The sequence below is a fragment of the Melanotaenia boesemani genome, chromosome 14, assembly GCF_017639745.1.
Source record: "Melanotaenia boesemani isolate fMelBoe1 chromosome 14, fMelBoe1.pri, whole genome shotgun sequence".
Lineage (NCBI taxonomy): Eukaryota > Metazoa > Chordata > Actinopteri > Atheriniformes > Melanotaeniidae > Melanotaenia > Melanotaenia boesemani.
In genome coordinates, this window is record NC_055695.1 from 17,725,453 (window position 1) to 17,744,945 (window position 19,493).

A 19,493-nucleotide genomic window follows, 5' to 3' on the forward strand; every position below is an offset into this window, starting at 1 on the left:
TTATTAGTCTGTTGTTAGGTTGTTGTACAGGTGTAGGCATGTCGGTAAATTAGCTCTTTCCCCGGTAAAGCCCTGGGGGCGGGGTGTGATGTCTGTCCGTGAAAGACCTGGCTCGCATCTCCAGTCCGCTCAGACGGGAAGTGTCGCTGCTTCGGGACTTTTATCTCGTCATGGTTCGCGCTACTTCGTTGCTGTTTGTGTTGCTGCTATTCGCGGTGAGTCCAGAATGTAAATTTTTATATTATTTTTCTCCGCTGTCAGATAAACGACAAAAACAAACCATTACTGAATTTTTAAATGTCCTGTTCCTACTAGACACCGGTCCGTTTATGTGACACCTAAGCCACTGACATTCATTGCTCCGGGAGAAAAGATTCATTTTCCCTGTACTGACAGGAAAGTTGTAGTAAACACATCAGTTTAACTACCATAGAAGTCTCTATCTACACCTCTGTTGTTGGGGACATTCTCTCATTTTATAATCTACACTGATACCAACAAACAGTAGCCTATTAAGTGCTTTTAGAGAAACAGGAAATGTTTTTTGTTGGGGTTTTCTCTGAACAGTTTATAAGTATATATGCATATATAAAAAAAAAAAAAAAAAGCAGAGCAAGACGTGGTTGGTTTTGTTTCTGCATTATATGAAAGACACGAATGTGGTAGAAAAGCTTATTTTGCACATTTTCAGTCCAGTTTGTGTATCTGACTATTTTTTAAAGAAAATGTTTTGTGTGTGCCTGTTTTCTTTTTCTTTTTCTTTTCTCTCTCTCTCTTTTTTTTATACCTATTTGTGGATTAAGAAAACTAAACTAAACCAACCAACCAAACAAACAAACAAACAAAAAACCTAACAATTTTTACATTCACTTTCACTCTTATTTATGTGTAGATTATATTTTAGGCCCATTCTCTTATGTTATTATACACAAATTCTAATATTTAAACTAATTGGAACACACAACAAAACAAACAAAAAATTAAAAACAAAACAAAAAACTGTGTAAATCTTTTACCATTGAAATGTTTCCATTCCTTATCCTGACAATTTTAAAGATGTTCTGGCATTTAGGATACCAAGTGATGAAAAGTTATTTTCTTCCATTCTTCCTGTCATAAGGTGGGCAACAGTACAGGGTCATTTCTAATTTTTCCAGCATTCTCCGTTCAAGGCCTGTAGGCAGAGCATTCCATAACCCATACCAGGCAGTGGACCTCAACATTAACCGTCTTAGTCTAATGGAAGTATTCGAAATAATAGAAACACAAAATGATTAAAGCAAAAAAAAAAAAAGAGTAATATATGGAAAAAACAAAAGAAAAACAAGGATATTAGTAGTTTATCTATTAAATAAACTGTGGCTGTGACAATTTTTGCTAGTACGGTGTGCAGTGTTTAAGATCAGGGCTGTCCAAATTGGTCTCCTGGAGGACCCCTGCCCTGCACATTTCTGATATTTCCCTACTTGTCTGGATCCGATTATTGGGCCATTATTATATTATGGATATGGAGAACTAGAAGATTTAATTGGAATCGGATGTGTAAGAGCAATGAAGAGTCTAACACCTGCAGGGAGCCTCCAGGATCAACAAAAGGGAGATTGACAAGGCAAGGCAAGTTTATTTTCATGTACAACACGATTCAAGGTGCTTTACATAAAACATTAAAAGCATGACAACGGGGTGAAGGAAGCATTAAAAAAGTACAATAAACCTGACTTTTAATCTTTCTTCCTTGGCTCCAATAACTGTTATTTCAGTTTTGTCTTCATTTAACTGAATCTAATCTTTAATTAGATCGACGCAGCTGATCAGAGTTTGGATCGGACTATAGTCTCCTGGTGAGATAGTTATGTAGATTTGTGTGTCATCAGCATAACTGTGATAATATATTTAGCTGTTTTTCACAATTTGAGTGAGTGGCAGCATGTAGATGTCCTGCCCCTGGCTTGGTAGCGGTGAATGACTGCCTGATTTTCTGAATTTTGTCAGTAAAGAAAGAAGCAAACTCATTACAGGCCCAGTTGGATGGAAGTTCCAGAGTTACTGACACAGGAGGATTAGTTCACATGTCATCAGTAACAAAGAAGGCATGAGCATTATTGCCACTCTTAGCAATAATATCAGCAAAAAATGATCATTATCAATGATCATTGCATTATACAGTATTTGAATTATAATTTCCATATAAAGACATACAAGAAGTAAACTAGTCAGAGTTGTTATGGTATGTATCGGCATACATTTCACGCATCAGGTGTGTGGGAAACTAAGGTGTAGACCAGGGCTATTCAATTCGGTCCTACGAGGCCGCAATCCAGCAGGTTTTACATGTATCCCTGCTTCAACACACCTGACTCAAATTAATTAGTCATTGTTCAGAACTTGATTGGCTGTTAGATCCATTTAATTTGAGTCAGGTGTGTTGAAGCAGGGATACATGGAAAACCTGCTGGATTGCGGCCCTTGTAGGACCGAATTGAATAGCCCTGGTGTAGACCATGACGTAGGTATACAAAATTCCAGATTAAACTGTCTTTACTGTAGCTTCTTTTACGGAAATCACCAGTTCTGTATACCACAATGGAAACAGCTAGAAGCTAAAGAAATATTTAACAGTTCAACGACTGTAAGGCCACTCCTTTCTTTGTAAGTTTGAAGAAAATAATAGCTTGTCTGAACAGTTACACAGCTGGCTTGGAGACAAATAGTTGTCTGAGGGAGAGTTGGGGTGTGTTGGCCTCTCGTTCACACAGGCTGCCACACAGTAAATTACAGATGAATACTTAGACAATATAAAGTTTACTCCTCCTTTCTCACATAATTCAACCCTGTTAAAAGAATTATGTTTTTTATCCCCACATGGTCGAGATGATGGTTGTTATCAGAATTAGTTCCATTTACAAACCCCATTTTCAGAAAATGGGATTTGTTTTAATGCAACAAAAACTGGCTTCCAGTCGTGCTAAATTACCAATCAGTTGTTGAGAACTAAGGATACTAAAATTAGCAGCTTTGCACAAGGAATCGGTGTCCTTTCTAGCTGAATACAAGATTTCAGCTACCCTTCAGAAATCTGACAATTATTATCTGGTTCTCCTCTTCATGTCGAACCACATAGAGCTGTAGGACAAATGTTTCTATACTTTTTTTTATTATTTTCAAATACTTTTAGAAAAAATGTGAAAATAGATTAAATGATTTATCAAACCGTGCAAACCTAGATGTAAATACAGTATATGAGGAAAAAATTTTTTATCCAATTATAAGGAGTTTAAAAGCCAATATTTGTTCTGAACAGCTTTATTATTCAGCACAACCTGAATGCTCCTAGACCAGCTTCCTTGTCATTTCTCTCTGTATCCAGGCTTCTTGAAGGACTGTCCAAAACTCTTCTTGTTGGCAGCCTTTTGTTCTGTTCTCTGATCTCATACTTAATAATGTTGAGGTCTGGCCTCTGGGGATGATTCATCACTTCATAAGACATGTTGCTACTGCTCTTGTTCTTGTATCATTTACTATTTATCAGCTTTTTCTACCTGTTTAGCTTCCTTAATATTGGCTTCTTGACAGCCACATTTCTGTGGAGATAAATTCTGATGAGGCATTGGCCAACAGATGGTCCAAATTTAGCTCTCAAGGCTTGTGTCAGGTCTTTGATGGATTTGGACCTATTTTAACCCGTTAAGGCCCGACCCATGAAAAAATAGTAAAAAAAGTCAAATTATTTAAATATGAGGTCTTTATTAGGCCCTGTAATAAATTGTAACAAAAAATTAACATATTTTAGGGGGGATATCTATAATTTATTCCCATGTGATATATTAAAAATATTACAATATGGTTTTCTGCTTCTGGCTATCTATTCTGGGACAAAGTATCAGATTGTGTTCAACAGGATTTTGAGCAAACTTTATACCATAAATTGAAGCAAAATGTCTCAGAAACTGTATGTGACAAATATGTCATATCGGGCTCCTATGGGTTAAAAGGGCATCACTTACCAAATCTGATACTAATCATCTGCTGTAGATTTTAGGCTTGACTTCTTCTTTTGTCCTCCTCTTGTCCAGTTCCCTCATATTTTTTTAAGGGCACAATGCACATCATGTTGAGATATGCCAGGTTTGTTACTGTATAAACACTATTTTCTATCTGTCAAACTCTGCTTTCTTTGTCATTTTTCATAGGTGTCATCATCAGTTATGGGAACAAAAAGTGTCTCTTTGCGATAGGCTGCTAGTAACAAAGAGCTTAAAGATCCTATTTAAACCTGTTCTTTGCTAAGTTGATATATGTCAATATGTCACTGTTTCATGGCTCTTCACACATAAATGATTCATACATAAATGTTAAGTAAATGAAAAAGCAACAATAAAAAAAAAAAAAAGAGAAAAAAACACATTCCTCTGAAAATAGTCCAGCACTAGAACTGGATAGAAAATAAGTAAAAAAAATCAGACCATGTCCAAAGAAAAACTCTGAAAGTGGCGCAAGACCACTTCAAAAGATTACAGCAAAATATGACAATATATTTTAATATTAAACAGATTTGGGCCACAGACAGATCAGTCAAGCACACACACTCTGTACAGAATGAAGTCTGCTATTGTCCTGCTGAAATACCCTCAGACGTCATCTTGACAATTGCAAATGTCTTTCCAAAGTTCCAAAATCCACCTCTGCACCAGTGGTGCCATCACACATGTGAAGTAATCCATGTCTTGGACACTGATGCACATCTATACTGTCACTACTAAAAATGCTTTAGTTTGACTATAACAAAGAACAAGTGAAATTATTTTTTAATTCAGTTTCTCATCAATCATCACACCTGTGCAATAGACATTTTATCTAAACAATATCCTCTGCTTTCTCATGCTAATTTGACATTTCTTTGTCACACTTAATAAAACCTTTATAAGACAACACCACCATATCTCTTTAGCTCTATACTTAAAAACCTTTTAATGTCTGTATCAGTGAAAAATGAAAAGCTTTCATTAAGTAAACCAAGCTGCATAGTGTGATTTAAGTGTAGTTAACAACGTAAATCCTACAGACACAACAGGATCAGAGGCACCCATCAGTATTTACGATTTATGTATTTATCAATATTAGGATTTAATTTAATTTTTATTCATGCTCATGAGTTTTGAAGTTTGGTGTTCATGGTTCTCATGGCTGGGATAACTGATGTCTCAGCCTTTAAAGATGTGCAGCTGACTTCCTGTCAGGTGTGCCTTTAATGTGGAGTAATTTGTGTTGTATTACACCTCCAGGTTGTTGCTGAGGTGAGGGCTAATTCCGAAAACAATCTGATCAGAAAAAGAAGAGAATGGGTTCTCCCTCCAAAAGCTCTAAAGGAAAATGTGGACTACACTAAAATGGAATCTTTTGCCAAGGTGAGTCACTGAGGTTGATTTAATTTTATCTTAGTGTGCAGCTATTAAGTTGAGATTTACATTTTCTAAGTCATGTTTTGAACTGAAGATACTGAAAACAGAAACTGTTTTCAGTGGACAGGAACAGATAGGAAGAAATCAAGTTCCAAAAAGTAAGCACTTCTAAAATCTGGAGATAGAGGCAGCTCAGATTAAGTCACATATCTGCAGGAATTAAAATCCAGACATCAGATCCTCTGAACTCTAGTCTTGTGCAACTAATATTCGGATAAAAATCTGCAAAGAAAGGTAACAATAACCAGCTACCAGAATGTCAGAAAGTTAAAAAAAAACAGACTGTTGCACCAAAAAAAAACTGACTGCTTTGTTTTTTTTTTCGGTGAAATGAACAAATATTCTGTTGTTTCAGATTCGCTCAGATGTTCAAAGTGAAAAACCTATAAGGTACTCCCTGGAAGGCATAGGAGCAAACAAGATGCCCTTCCATGTGTTTGTGGTCGACCATATAACTGGAGATGTTCGTGTGACCAAAATCCTGGACCGCGAGGATATCCCCATGTACAATGTGAGTTTATATATATAGCTATTAAAAATGACACATATTGTTTGTACATTATTTTGTATGAGAGACAAACACATTTACATAAAAGTCGATTCATATAAAAGTAACATGTCTGTCTTGTCCTATATCTAATCTGCAAATCTTCACCAGGGGATCTGGTATTATAGTAGTTTTTTAGGAGGGTTTGGAGGGGGGTCTGAGAGTCACCCATTAGTATGTGACTCCCATTATAACTCCAAAGGGGTTTCTAGATTCCTTAGGGACTAAAAGGCAGTTTGGTTTGAGTTGATCGGATTGTGCATGGCTCTACTGGCAGATTTATGATTAAGGAGGGTCCCTCTCCTAAATTGCCTCAAACGTTCTATATTCAAACCCATAATTTGTAAATAGGAGTGTCTTTTTTCAGGGAGAGCTAATTCCTGATCATCTGTTTAAAATCCAACTGTGACAGTTGTTAATTGATAAAATTCCAGAGCATGGCTTTTATGTTTGTCTCTTCTCCATTCTGGGCCCTTTTGTCACCAGAATCTGCTACAGTTTCAATGATTAGAAAATTATTGCATGAATATTTTGTTTATTTTTTAAAGTGTCAAACTATATTTTGTGGTATTTCATTTAACTTTATTTTTTATCTTATTCCAAACGTCATAAATTGCTGATTCTCCTGTTTGAAATAGAAATATTTGGTGGCTATGCCCTGTTCAGTTTATGTGGAGACAAATGACAAAGACAATAACCTCTCATTTTTAATCTGCTGCTCATTCAGCTCTCAGGTGTCGCTAGATTCCTAAATGGCAGCCTTGCTGAGCAAAGCATTGACCTACGAATCAAAGTTGAAGATGAAAACGACAATGCACCGACGTTTGGAGAAATCGCGCCGGGGGCCGTGGATGAGCTCAGTCCTATAGGTTGGTGCTGCACATTTTCACAGTAATATGTGATGGAATGAGAATTCTTCTGAGTGACTTGTGGTTAAATAAAGCTTAAATAAAAAAGAAAATCAAATGAAAATAGATTTAATCATGAATTTAAAAATGATCACTGTTTATCATGCAAAAAATAAAGTTTACATTTTTTAAGTGTATTTTTTTTGTTGAATAAAAGGGAAAAAATGTAATGTTTTAAGACAAAACTGAAACAAAGCCTTCTGGATAAACTTTACAGTTAAACAGTTTCATGCTGTTCTTCTGATAACATGAGCCTGAATAAAAAAGTTTTACTAGTGATTCATGTAATGCTGTTTTTTTACAGGGACTCCCGTGATGACAGTCCAAGCAACTGATCTTGATGAACCAGGAAATAATAATTCTATAATTGCCTATTTTCTGTTGGATCAGACACCATTTCATGACATGTTCGGAATGCACCGAAATGGTACAATCTACGTCAACAAGGCTACATTGGACAGAGAAGTATGAATAATACTGACAGCAGTTCCTTGTTTATTCTTTTAAAATAATTTATTTATTCATGCAATTTTCTTTCTTTTTTATTATTGAGCTATAGCAGGTATTTGTGACTCAGTGGCTTGTGTGTGTGTTTATCCATCTGTCCGTTTTCTTCCCATGAGTCCGAGTTGCAGCTGCAACTGGTTCAGGAGGACAACTTAGAAATCCCTTTCCCCAATGACACTCTCCATCTCCTCCTGGGGGATCCCAAGGTATTCCCAGGCCAGAGGGGATGTTCAGTATAGTTCCTCCAGTGAGTCCTGGGTCTTTTGTGGAATCTGCTCCCAGGAGGATGTGTCTGGAAGATCTCAAAGGGGAGGCTTCCTGATCAGACACTTGAACCACCTCAGCTGACATTTGTTGAATACATACTACCTCCATGCCAAGCTCAAGCTCTCTCTGAATGTATGAGCTTCTTTCATTGCCTTGTCTTTGCTTCACACTCAGCTGAGAACCGCCCCAGTACGCCCTCAGATAATGACCTGAGGAATCAAATAGATCCACATTATGGAATAATTCAGGGATGGAAGCTTGAGGTACCTAAATGAGGCACCCCTATCCACCTGACTGTGCCTTGAGGTCCTGTCCATGAACACCATGAAAAGAATTGGTGACAAGGGGCAGCCTTGGCCAGGTCCAGCAGACCATGAACTACTTAGACTGTGTGGTGAGAATGTGATTACAACTCTGGCTTTGGCTATACAGGAACCTAGGGCACTTCCCTAGGAGGAACTCTAGGAGGAGGAGGAACTTCTTGGTGAGTGCTTGGTGGCTGACCCTGGCTCCCAAGTCTCCCTCCTACCTCAGAGAAACAACAGAGTACCATCTCCATGTGGGCTCACCATCTGCATGGAGGAGAATTAAGGTCACATGCAGTGTGAGATGTATCCCAGGTGCAGCCAGGGGCCTGGCTGTGTCAACTTCCAGCGCAACAAATGGGCTACTGGGTGTGTTTTTATGTCTGTGAAAAAGTAATGAGTACTTAGTAGTTATACTTATGTCTTAACAAAGAAGTGGAATTCTACATCCAGTCATGTCAGTGCTGTTAGACCAAATCGCCAACGAAACTGGCTGAAGCAGCCACAACCAATTCCTTTAGAAAAAGGAGAGTGGAAAGAGACCATATGAGACACTGGAAACAACACTCGGAGCAGGTTTTAGGATTCAATAACTGGACATTCATTTTCTGGTCATGCAGAATGGCACGAGGAGAAAGAAGAACAGTAATACCAAGTTTCTGGAATATCCAAAGCTTGATGTCCCTTTAATAGTTTTTGCACTTTTCAAATTTTTGCTTCTGAAGTTGCTGTCAGACCATTTTTTGTGAAAAGTAAAAACTTAAAAATGGTTACTCTTACAGTTAGAAATGGCAGAATGGAGTCTGTCTCATTTCTCAGTTCCTTTTTATTTCATTATTGCTTAAATTGCTGTTCTGTAGGGTATCTGTGTCTTTCAGTTTCTTTCTTTCACCATCACAGTTACAATCCACACCTATTAATAGAAGAAGAGCCTGTAAGAAGTCTTTCAGTTGTAGTGTAATGTTAATGAAGGATTCGATTAGTACATGTACCTAGATAAAGACTGAATTTTCATAGGAGACTGCCGTAAGGAAAACAAACCTCCAAAGAGTTGCGGACAGGTGAACTGACAGCTAATGTGCTATTGGAGGAGAAGTCAAAACTAGTTTTCAGTTCCTCCTTTGCAACTAATACAGCATGCTAAGATTCGTTAAGACTAATTTCAAAACCCAATGTTTACCTGATCTAAAGGGCTTCTTGGCATAAAAAGAGGGCTGACACTGATAGTTCTACAATTTCCAACTGTAATTATTTTTTAAGCTCTGTTGTCTGGACCAATAACCTTGCAGGTTCCCCTTATTCAGGAAGAGTAGCTTTCTGATAAAATACCTATTGATAATTTCAGCTATTTGACTGACAAATTCAACAAATTCTTGAGTTAATGTTTTCAACTAGTTTTGCACTGCCCAGAAAATCTTTAAGTAGATATTGTTGTGTTTCATTTCAGAGCTGTGATAAATACATTCTGAAGGTGATTGGACGAGACTTAAATGGCAAAGAAGAGGGCAACTCTGGAGAAGCCACTGTTACCATTAATATCCGTGACGTAAATGACAATCCTCCCACTTTGGAGAAAGAGATGGTAGTTTTCTTTCTTATAATGAACACACAAATATACATGTTTTGTTATGTATATATGTACATTTAGTTAATGTTTTTATGTAGGTTTCCAGTTGGTTTCAGTGTTTAAGAATACAGTAACATCTTGATATGATAATGTTACTGATCTTATATATCAGCAATTATTTTAAGAATGTGTTTTGCAAATGAACTTTGCTGTATTAAACCCAATTTCTTTAATCTTGCAATGGGTTTTATTTGCAGTATGAAGGAAACATTGAGGAGAACACATACGGTGTGGAAGTAATGAGAATCAAAGCACAGGACTTGGACCAGCAGGGGACAGAGAACTGGGAAGCTGTGTTTGATATTGTTAAAGGCAATGAGGCCGGATATTTCAGCATAAAAACAGACCCCAACACCAATGAAGGCATCCTCATGCTTGAAAAGGTACTGTAATTTTTATTAATTAGAATAAATGTTCTGTTAGCTCAGTCACTTGTCATTTGCACTGAACCAATTTTGAAAAGACACAAATATAGAACTTAAGAAAGTGACGAGGATTGACAGCAGTTCACATGTCACGAGGATCCAGTGTTGAGTTAAAGACTACATTGCTCATGGACACACATGTAATATCAGAACTAAGATTGTGGCTCATGCAGTTACATACATTGTATTACCAGAATATTTATCCATCTATCCGTCCATCCAATCATCCATTTTCTATGCTTGTTTAATCCAAATCAGGGTTGCAGGAATCTTGACTTCTGTTTTATTCAGTTCAGCTGATAATTGAAATTACCTAAATAAATTGGGGATCAATGCACCATACATGCAGATTTATGAATAAAAAGTATCATAATGGTGAAATAAAAATAACATAAAACATGTGATTTCCATGTCGTTCATAGAGCGTATGTGGTCTGAAATACTCAATACAAATTTCTTCACGTTTCTGCTGTACAAACCAAACGCAGTGCCTTGGAACTGCATTCATCCACTTTTTATTTTTCCTGTTCGTTGCCTTCCAGCTAGAATAAAAATAGATATTTGCTTTTGTTTTTACCATTTGATCAATAGGATATGCCTACCACTTTGAAAAGTGCATTATATTTTAAAAGCACCCTTCATTTTTTGGTGATTGTTTACTTTCCATAAATTATATTAAGTCTGTGAAAATGGACCAAACATGGATGCAGATAAAACCACTATTTCTATTTTCTGTGCATCAGCCCTCATTTCATTGGATTTTGTATAAGTAAAAGTTTCGTATGAGTTAAAACTTGCCTTTTTTTTGTTGTTGTCTCTTTTTTTTTCAGCCTATGGATTATGAGAATATACAGAACCTTGACTTGGGGCTTGTAGTGAGGAACAAAGCTCCATTAATTGGTGATGGAGCCAATGGTGGAGCTACCTTAAATTTTGGAGGGGGAGGACGTCCGAGCAGCGGCAGTGGTGGCAGTGGCGGCAGTGGCAGTGGTGGCGGTGGTGGCAGTGGCAGTGGTGGCGGTGGTGGCGGTGGTGGCAGCAGTGGCAGCAGTGGCAGTAGTGGCAGTAGTGGCAGTAGTGGCAGTAGTGGCAGTAGTGGCAATACCGGCGGTGGTGCGCCTGGTGCCTCTGGTGCAGGAATACATGGATCATCATCATCTGGGCAAAGTGGAGGATTCAAAACCTATCCTCTCAAAATCAATGTGAAGAACCAGCCTGAGGGAGCAAAATTTGATCCCAAAGTCAAAGCTATTCCCATCTCAGAAGGAGGCCACTCCATCAACATAAAGGAAGTTATTGCCAAGTACCCTGCATTAGACGGAGACACTGGGAAACCAGCTGAAAAAGTCAGGTCTGCACACACCCACACTCACACACATCTTTATCGCTAAAACTACAACGTCATCTTCACTTTCTTACTGACATATGGTGTTATTGCTTCAGGTATGCCAAGGGATCTGACCCTGACAACTGGCTAACCATTGACCCAAAGACAGCTGAGATCTCGCTGAACAAGCTACCTGATAGAGAGTCTCCATTCTTAGTCAACGGGACATATTTTGCCCAAGTACTCTGCATTTCAGAAGGTACATATAGATATATAACATTAATAAAATTATGTACTAAACCTCTTAATTTTGTAACATTTTTGTTGAGGAGGGATCTGGAGGAAAAACGATATAACCATACCATTAAAACAATCTGGACTTGGTTCAATTGCTTTCAATTAATCATGTGGTTTTTACAGGATCACACATTACCAGTGAACAAAAAGGTGGTCAAACAAACCAAAATGGCTAATGCTGAGCAAGTAAATACCTGATAAAAGTAGAACATATTGTTCAGCATGATCAAGGCACTGCTCCCACCTTAGATTTACTGGTTTTTGATTTTTTAAAAGTTTTTAGATCATGCATAACTTTCTATTGATATAGTAACAGTAAAAATCTTCATGAAGAATAAACAAAGATAATGAGTATCTTGTTATCTAAAAATGTCCTCATTGCACTAATGCAAGTATTGATGCTTTACATTTGTTACAGTAATTAAATAAGTTAATAGTCTTTTTGTAAGCACTTTAGAGCACCTTTAACTAAAGATATTGGGGCCTATTAACTAAAGCATGTTACAAGGACTTTGATATAAAGCAGAGTCTCATTTTCAGCTGCAGATCACCAAAAGCATTATTCCTAGGTCAAACTGAAATTTAACTATCACAACTCGTGAATAAACTGTGTTTACCTGTTTGATCCATATTTAAACCCTCATTTTCTGTCATCATTATGTCTCCATGTGGTTACAACTTAATGCATATATTTACTAAATTAATATAATATAGCAGGATTTCACAACTATCTCAACTTAGTCATCCAGTTAAAGAAAAATTCTAGTTTTTTTTTTATTAATAGGAGTAATTTACCTGAATGTCTGTGTAGCCATGTTTATAAAGAAACCTGTAAAAGGCAAGGAACCATTAGAAAATAAAGAGACTGAAATGTATGTTTTTTCTGTTTTTTTTTTTCCATACAGACCTACCAGCTAAAACAGCCACTGGCACCATCGCTATCCAGGTGGAAGATTTTAATGATCACTGCCCCGAACTGACCAGCAAACTCCAGAGCCTGTGTACAGAGAAGAATAGTGTTATTGTTAGTGCTGTAGATGAAGATGTTTTTCCTAATGGAGCTCCTTTTGAGTTTACCATCGTCCCTGAAGGCACTGACGGAAAATGGCAAGTGGAGCATCTCAACGGTGAGGAGAATATGTTGAAATATGTCATAGCTGGATGTAAATATACAAATACACATTAAGTTTGAAAAGATTTAGAAAGACTGTCTGACCGATCTGTTACACTATTAACCCTTTAAGGCGGTCTTGGCGGGCTTAAAGACGTATTACTTAACTTTTGCCATTTTCTCAGCAATGGCAAATTAGCCCCCTATCGTAGGCTAATTCGGCACCTTGCATCCTATCTGTACTGTGAGCTCTCTCTTGACATTAAAAAACAGTCTTATCTTGACTCTTGTCTTAGCTCTTGCTTTGTCTCTGGCTCTCTTTTGTTTCCTCTCTCCCTCTGATAATGTCTTCTAACGTTTCTTTGCTGAATCAGCCACAGTACACATTTTAAATGGCTGGTTTGTTTACATCTTCTGGCTAGCGTGATGTGTCCACAAAGCGAAACTCAGCTTTAATGTCACACAGCGTTCCAGATAAAAAAGTTGCATATTGTGGTTTCTCAGCCGTGGGATGCTACTAGGCAGCAATGGCTTAAGAAAAGCACATATTAGATGTCGCTGTGCCATCAAACGAGTATGGAACGTGGAATTTTAAGGCTTTAAAAGTTACAGAGTTGGTCTTTTAAGGGTTAAAGTTGAGTTCAATATTCAACTCGTAATTTGTGAGTTGCTTTAAGCCTCACAAATAATGGGTCATTCTTAAATGAAACTTTTACTATAATGACTATTAAGTGGACTTTGAATAATGAATATTAAATGTCTTGTTTATGGCAGAAACTGCCGCCATTATTAGAGCTCAGAACACCATGTGGCCTGGTTCGTACACGGTGGAACTTGTGGTGAAGGACCAGCAGGGACAGGCCTGTTCAGAACCACAGAAGGTGACTGTCAGTGTTTGCACCTGTGAGGATGGAGTTGTGTGTGGAAAACGAGGTTCCAGTGGTCAGCCAGAAAAAAGATCAGCGTTTGGACCTACTGCCATTGGACTACTACTGCTGGGCTTGCTACTGTTACTATGTAAGTGTGACACATTTCTGATTCTAACGATAAGTCATATGATAGAAGTTTTAACTCCTTCCACCTCAGCTGTACTTCTACCAGGACCAGGCTTTATCCTGAAATGCAAAAATGTAACCTGGTGACATTTTGAGGTTGCTAAGCATTATGTGATTTTTCTGCTTCCTTTCTGTTGTACCGAATATGATGGAGTTCAGAAATTTTTAAAAGTCTGCACTTCCAACTTTCCCAGTTTGCTCCAAAAGAGAAAAATAAACATGGGTTGTATTATATGTAAATATAACGAATACATTCACTTCCTCCTCCACTAAAGAATGCAGTGTGTTATTTCTTTTTTCTACAACCACTGTTAAGCAGAAACCTGTAGCCTCAAGAACTGTGAGGAGACTTGGATGTACGTTGTTTGGTGTTACCACCATCGATGTTCCACTGCTTTTTCAAACCCAATGTCTAATATTACCAGTTCTGTCTGTTTTACCTGACAAAGCTCTACACACAGCCCTGAAAAATTAGTGCTTCCTTAACACCACTTTTATTTTTATTTTTTATAGTGATCCCTCTGTTGCTGCTGTTCTGCCAATGTGGGGGTGCTTCCAGTTTTCCAGATGTCTTTGCTGAGATGCCTTTTGACACAAAGTCACACCTCATCAACTACCACACTGAGCAGCAGGGAGACAATGCAGTAAGACAAACGTCGATCACTTTACCTTTTATGTGCTACTTTACTCAGTGTTTGCTGGAAAGCTGCATTATATTTTTCTGCAACCACTTTTAAGAATAACACTTCTAACATTTGGATCTCTGCTCTATTGTAGGAGGTGCCGCTGCTGAATATGCCATCACAAATGGCCACAGCTTATAAGAACTTGGAAATGGCACCTAGGGCAAATTTTGATATGCAGCAGTCTGTCGCTTCCATGAATGGAATGAATGGTGCTGCCTTTCAAGATGTTTATGCAAGTGGCCAGAAAGATGGGATGTTGGGGATGAGCTATATGGAGGGCAGTGGCATGTACACTCAGTCTGATGGCTTAGAATCAAGAGGAGGTGGAGGAATTTTTGATGGCATCGCTCTGCCAGACTACTTTCTGAGAGGATACTACAGTCAGGTGAGGAATCAAAAGAACTATGGGACATTTAAAGTTGCGTGAGAAAAGTTTGTAATTTGCAGTGTTTACACACTTCAAACTAAGTAACCTACTGTGAATGAATAGATTTGGGGCTCTTATATAAACACATGTCTGGTGTTTCCACCAACTTGCAATATTTGTGAACTGTGGATTTTAATTTAAGATTTTTTTTATGACTTGTTGAAGGTGCTATGTTTATTTGACATTAAAGATAAAACATTAATGTCATCTTTAGGTGACCAGTGGAAATGAGGACCTCGGAGTGAAGGATAGTCTGTTGGTGTACGGCAATGAGGGACAGGGATCCTCAGCTGGCTCAGTGGGCTGCTGCAGCCTTCTCGAATCAGACAACGACCTGCAGTTTCTAAATGATCTTGGGCTAAAGTTCAAGACTCTTGCTGAGATATGCGGAGGGAAAAATGATGAGAAAGATGTACCCACTCCACTACCCACTGCATCTGCATCCAGTACTCTGATAACAGAATCGAGTTTGGTAACTGGCCACCAACTACCCATTCCACCCATGCGGCAGCCAACCATCACCAGAGCAGAGCAGACCATGGTCAATGAAGTAGTTGATCATTCACAAGTGGTCAGGGAAAGCAACAGCACAGTGAGGAAAGGGATGACCTCAACAAGAGCTGAGATGGGAAATCAAAGTCAGATGGTAAATCAAAGTCAGATGGTAAATCAAAGTCAGATGGTAAATCAAAGCCAGTTGGTAAATCAAAGCCAGTTGGTAAATCAAAGTCAGTTGGGAAATCAAAGTCAGATGCTCCTACTCCAGCAGCAACAGCCTGTTTACTACACCACCACCCCTATGTTGCAGCCAATGCACTATGTTGTCCAGCCACAGCTCCAGAATGCTATGATACTAGCTGAAGCTCCTGCCACCAACCTTCAAGACATGGTACTGGTAAGTTCCACAGAGACTGGGCCGACCCAAAGAGTTATCGTTCAGGGGCAAACATTTATGCCCAGTGGACAGGCCCAAGGCTCTGGTACAATGCTGTTGAATAACAGCGGGATCCAGGGAAGCTATACCAACCTGATTCACACAGCAAACCTCTCTGGCTCCCAGCCTATGATGGTTGTTGAGAGCAAGGTTCCTGTAGGCTCAATGAAGGTGGTGAAGGGGATCCAAACCGGTCATGTTCAGGAAGGCACTCTACAGCTAGGAGAACTGTCAGGACCTCAAAGAGTCCTGATGGTTGGAGAGTCAGCAAGCAGTGGAGGTCTGCAGATTCAGGAGACAAGAGGTGTCCTCCAAAAGAGTGAGGTGTCTGGCTTGCAAAGCGTCTACAGCAACGGCAGCGCATCCTCTTCAACCAAAGTGAGCAAAACCCCCACTGTCCGAAAAGTTGTGGTGCAAGAGACAAGAGAAGTTCGTTGATTGGGAGATGCTTGTACAATGGTGAACATTTCCCAGATACCACAAAGACTATTTATTTTTTGTACCTGCAGGTGAAGGGAAGTTTATGAGACTCAAGTTATTCAAGACAGTTATTGGTGATGGATGTGCTTGCAAAACTCTGGCTTCTCTGGTTAAAATTAGCAATGCAGTGATATTAAAAGTGTAGATGATGAAATAGTATAAAATGAAAGATAATTTTTTTCTCACCTTTTTTAAGCATGATTTGTGTATTATTGTTTGCTAGTTATGTGCAGCATTAGAGTGAACAAGGAAAAAGAGCATTGTAGAATCCAATTCTTTCAAAGGTACTTTGATGAAAGGCTGGATTACTTTTTGTTGAAAATAATGTTTTTACTTAAGTGTTTTCTGGCATAGAAAGCAAAATGAATGACAGACAGCAAACATCAGCTATTGACTAAATGTAAAAGATAGATGTGAAAAAGCAATCTTAAAAAATTGCAAATGTACTGTTAGTTTACTTTATTAAAGACACGCATGGATCTCTGGCAAATAAGTTTTGATACTCTGGTCATTAACTTGTGTAGCTGTAAAATATATTTCTTTTTGCATGCTCTAAATGGTTGGGCAACAAGCATAAAAAATGGCAAAATAAATACTTAAAATGCTTATGGAGTTAGAAGCTGATTCTCTGATTATCCAAATTGGCGTTCTGTATTATGTAAGCTTATTTCTCTTTTGTCTGCAGCAATCTGGGATTGGGAAATGTTTGCTATGATTAAATGACAGCTTTCATCTTCATCCTGTGAGAGAAATTTATATTTCATTAATAAAAACTCAAATATTGGAATTAGTGGAGGATTTTTTTTTATCTTGTCTGAAATATCTTCATTCTCTTTAAATTATACTTCTAAAAACACTTAATCTTTAAGTCCAAAAGCATTTCATAGCACTGAAATAAAAGATTAACTCACAAAAAAATTATAATTATAAATTTAATCTTAGGGCCCTCAAAAACGTAGTTACGGCCCTGCATCGAACCGCGCCCAGAGACCTGGCAACCTGGAAATGGAAAGACGGACCCGCCCAGCTTTCACCAGCCGAAGTCAGTTTCAAGAAGTGATGTTTTATTACTGGAAGTTAAATTAAATGTGTAATGAGCTGCTGGAGGCAACGAACAATCGAGGTTTGATGAGTCAATAATGCCGATAGTGACTCACTGGCGTGCGATTTGTTGGTGCATATTTCCCTGGTCGTTTTGATCGCAGTGAAGAGGAGAGCAGTTTTTAAATAGTTTCGATATGAAAACATTTTAGTCTTCGTTTCAGGAGCTGATGCTTTAGTGACAGTTCTGTTGGATCTATATCAGCAATAAGGCTGATAAATCAGGTGACATCCTTATAGCAAGATGGGGAAAACTAACAAGCAAAAACAAACATATTCTTAGATAATTAAAAAGTCTTAGTTCTTAGATAAATAAAAGTCTAAATGGATTAATCCTTTATTCCAGCTGGTCTACATGGCATTTTTTTATTCTCTGCATAAACTGCAGTGCAGTGATATTAGACGTTACACTAATGATATACCATCTTTTCGATATAAACTTACAGGTGTGTTATAAGGTCAAGTGTGCTCGTATTGTAAGTTTTACGGTAAAAACACAGGGATGGCTGATAAATTATAATAAAACAAAAGATGAGTTATTGGGGACAGTTAAATGTACAGTGTGTATTATCCAGCACAGTTTTTGTTTAACTGGGTCACATGACCTGGAGATTACTCTGCTAAAATGCTAATATTAACATGAAAAAATAAAAAGAAATAAAGAAATAAATATCTGTGAAATAGATATGAAAATGTAATAAATAAATACATAGGCTAATGTAATAAAAAGAGGTGTATCTCAACCAGCCAATTTAGTACCATGATCCTGCACTGATTTTGGATCAGTTGGTCACATGACCTATTGACCTAAAATGCTCATACTTATATTAAAAAATAATTTAAAAAATATTTAGACTATTAAAATGTAATTTTAAAAAGCCGTATCTCAACCAGCCAATTTAGTACTATCATCCTGCACTGATTTGAGGTCAGTCTATTTTTTTACTGTAAACATTTTACTGATTTGATTGAACCTTTGTTTGGCGTAAAAGTATTCCACATAAACGCAGCTAATGCAACCCTGCTTAGGCATCTTGCCCCTCCTTTGCCATCCCATGTAAAATTTTCTAGATCCGCCACTGCTTCTATATCTTTGCTGAATCAACCATAACATTTATCTAAAATGTCCCGTGTGTCGATATCCAGTTTGTTTAGCCTTGTACAGTACTTTGGTCAACTGAAATGTGCTTTATAAATAAACTTGACTTGGCAGGATGCAAGATGGATGTTGAATCAGACTTTGTTAGGGGTCGTCAAAGTGTGAAAATCAGCCAAAGATTACTAGTGCCACTTTAAATAGAATAAGGCTATATGCCGATACAACCTCAGCTACGTTGGACTAATCGGATTTATTAAGAGTAAAAAGAATCCACAATCTCCAGACTTCTTCCTCCTCTGATATTCACAATAACACTTTTAATACCTTAATAATGAATTTGAATGACGCTTTTAGAGTCCATTTTCACACAGAATGATCACAGGATCGTGTGGTGTTTAGGGCGGTGCCTATATATCTTCTACAGACTGTCTTCTGATTGCTGACTGTCTGAAACTGGATGTAAAGATATTGTGATCATCATACAAATTCTGATGACGTGAAAAGTAAAGTTGAATGAGATTAACGTGAACCACAGTGACGGTCGCCATATTGCTGGACCTAATGTTCATCATGCAACTATGCTGCCATCTGCAGGCCTAACTTCAACACAACATGATCAAAACTATTTTCTTCTGCTCGAGGACTGAAAAGGAAACCTTTTCAACAGATTTTAGAAGTCTAAGCAAAGTTTCTTCGGCTCCTTCCTGGTTTCAGTTTGTGTTTGTGTCTCTTGTATCTGATCTCAACACTGCAGACAGGACGGTCTAACCACCTCTGATTCACCAGTAGTTTTCAGATTAAATAAATATTATGTTTCAGTTGAGTAAGGTTTACAGGTTGTCAACAATAAATACTAGACATTGTATGAGTAAGCTTCAGCTGTTCTGATAGTGAGCAACAAACACCAGAAGGGGCTATTCAGTTCACCAGC

General features: G+C 37.9%; 1 protein-coding gene across 1 annotated transcript; it reads left to right on the forward strand.

Annotated features, from left to right (window-relative positions):
* Positions 1-89: 89 nt before the first annotated feature.
* LOC121653441 (desmoglein-2-like) lies at positions 90-17,145 on the forward strand. The gene is made up of 14 exons (XM_042006925.1): positions 90-215; positions 5,283-5,405; positions 5,815-5,970; positions 6,734-6,875; positions 7,219-7,379; positions 9,441-9,575; positions 9,818-10,003; positions 10,876-11,396; positions 11,489-11,631; positions 12,575-12,796; positions 13,555-13,797; positions 14,349-14,479; positions 14,613-14,906; positions 15,163-17,145. Exons 1-14 carry the CDS (start codon positions 171-173, stop codon positions 16,318-16,320), a joined length of 3,660 nt encoding a protein of 1,219 aa, XP_041862859.1. The 5' UTR covers positions 90-170; the 3' UTR covers positions 16,321-17,145.
* Positions 17,146-19,493: the final 2,348 nt, after the last annotated feature.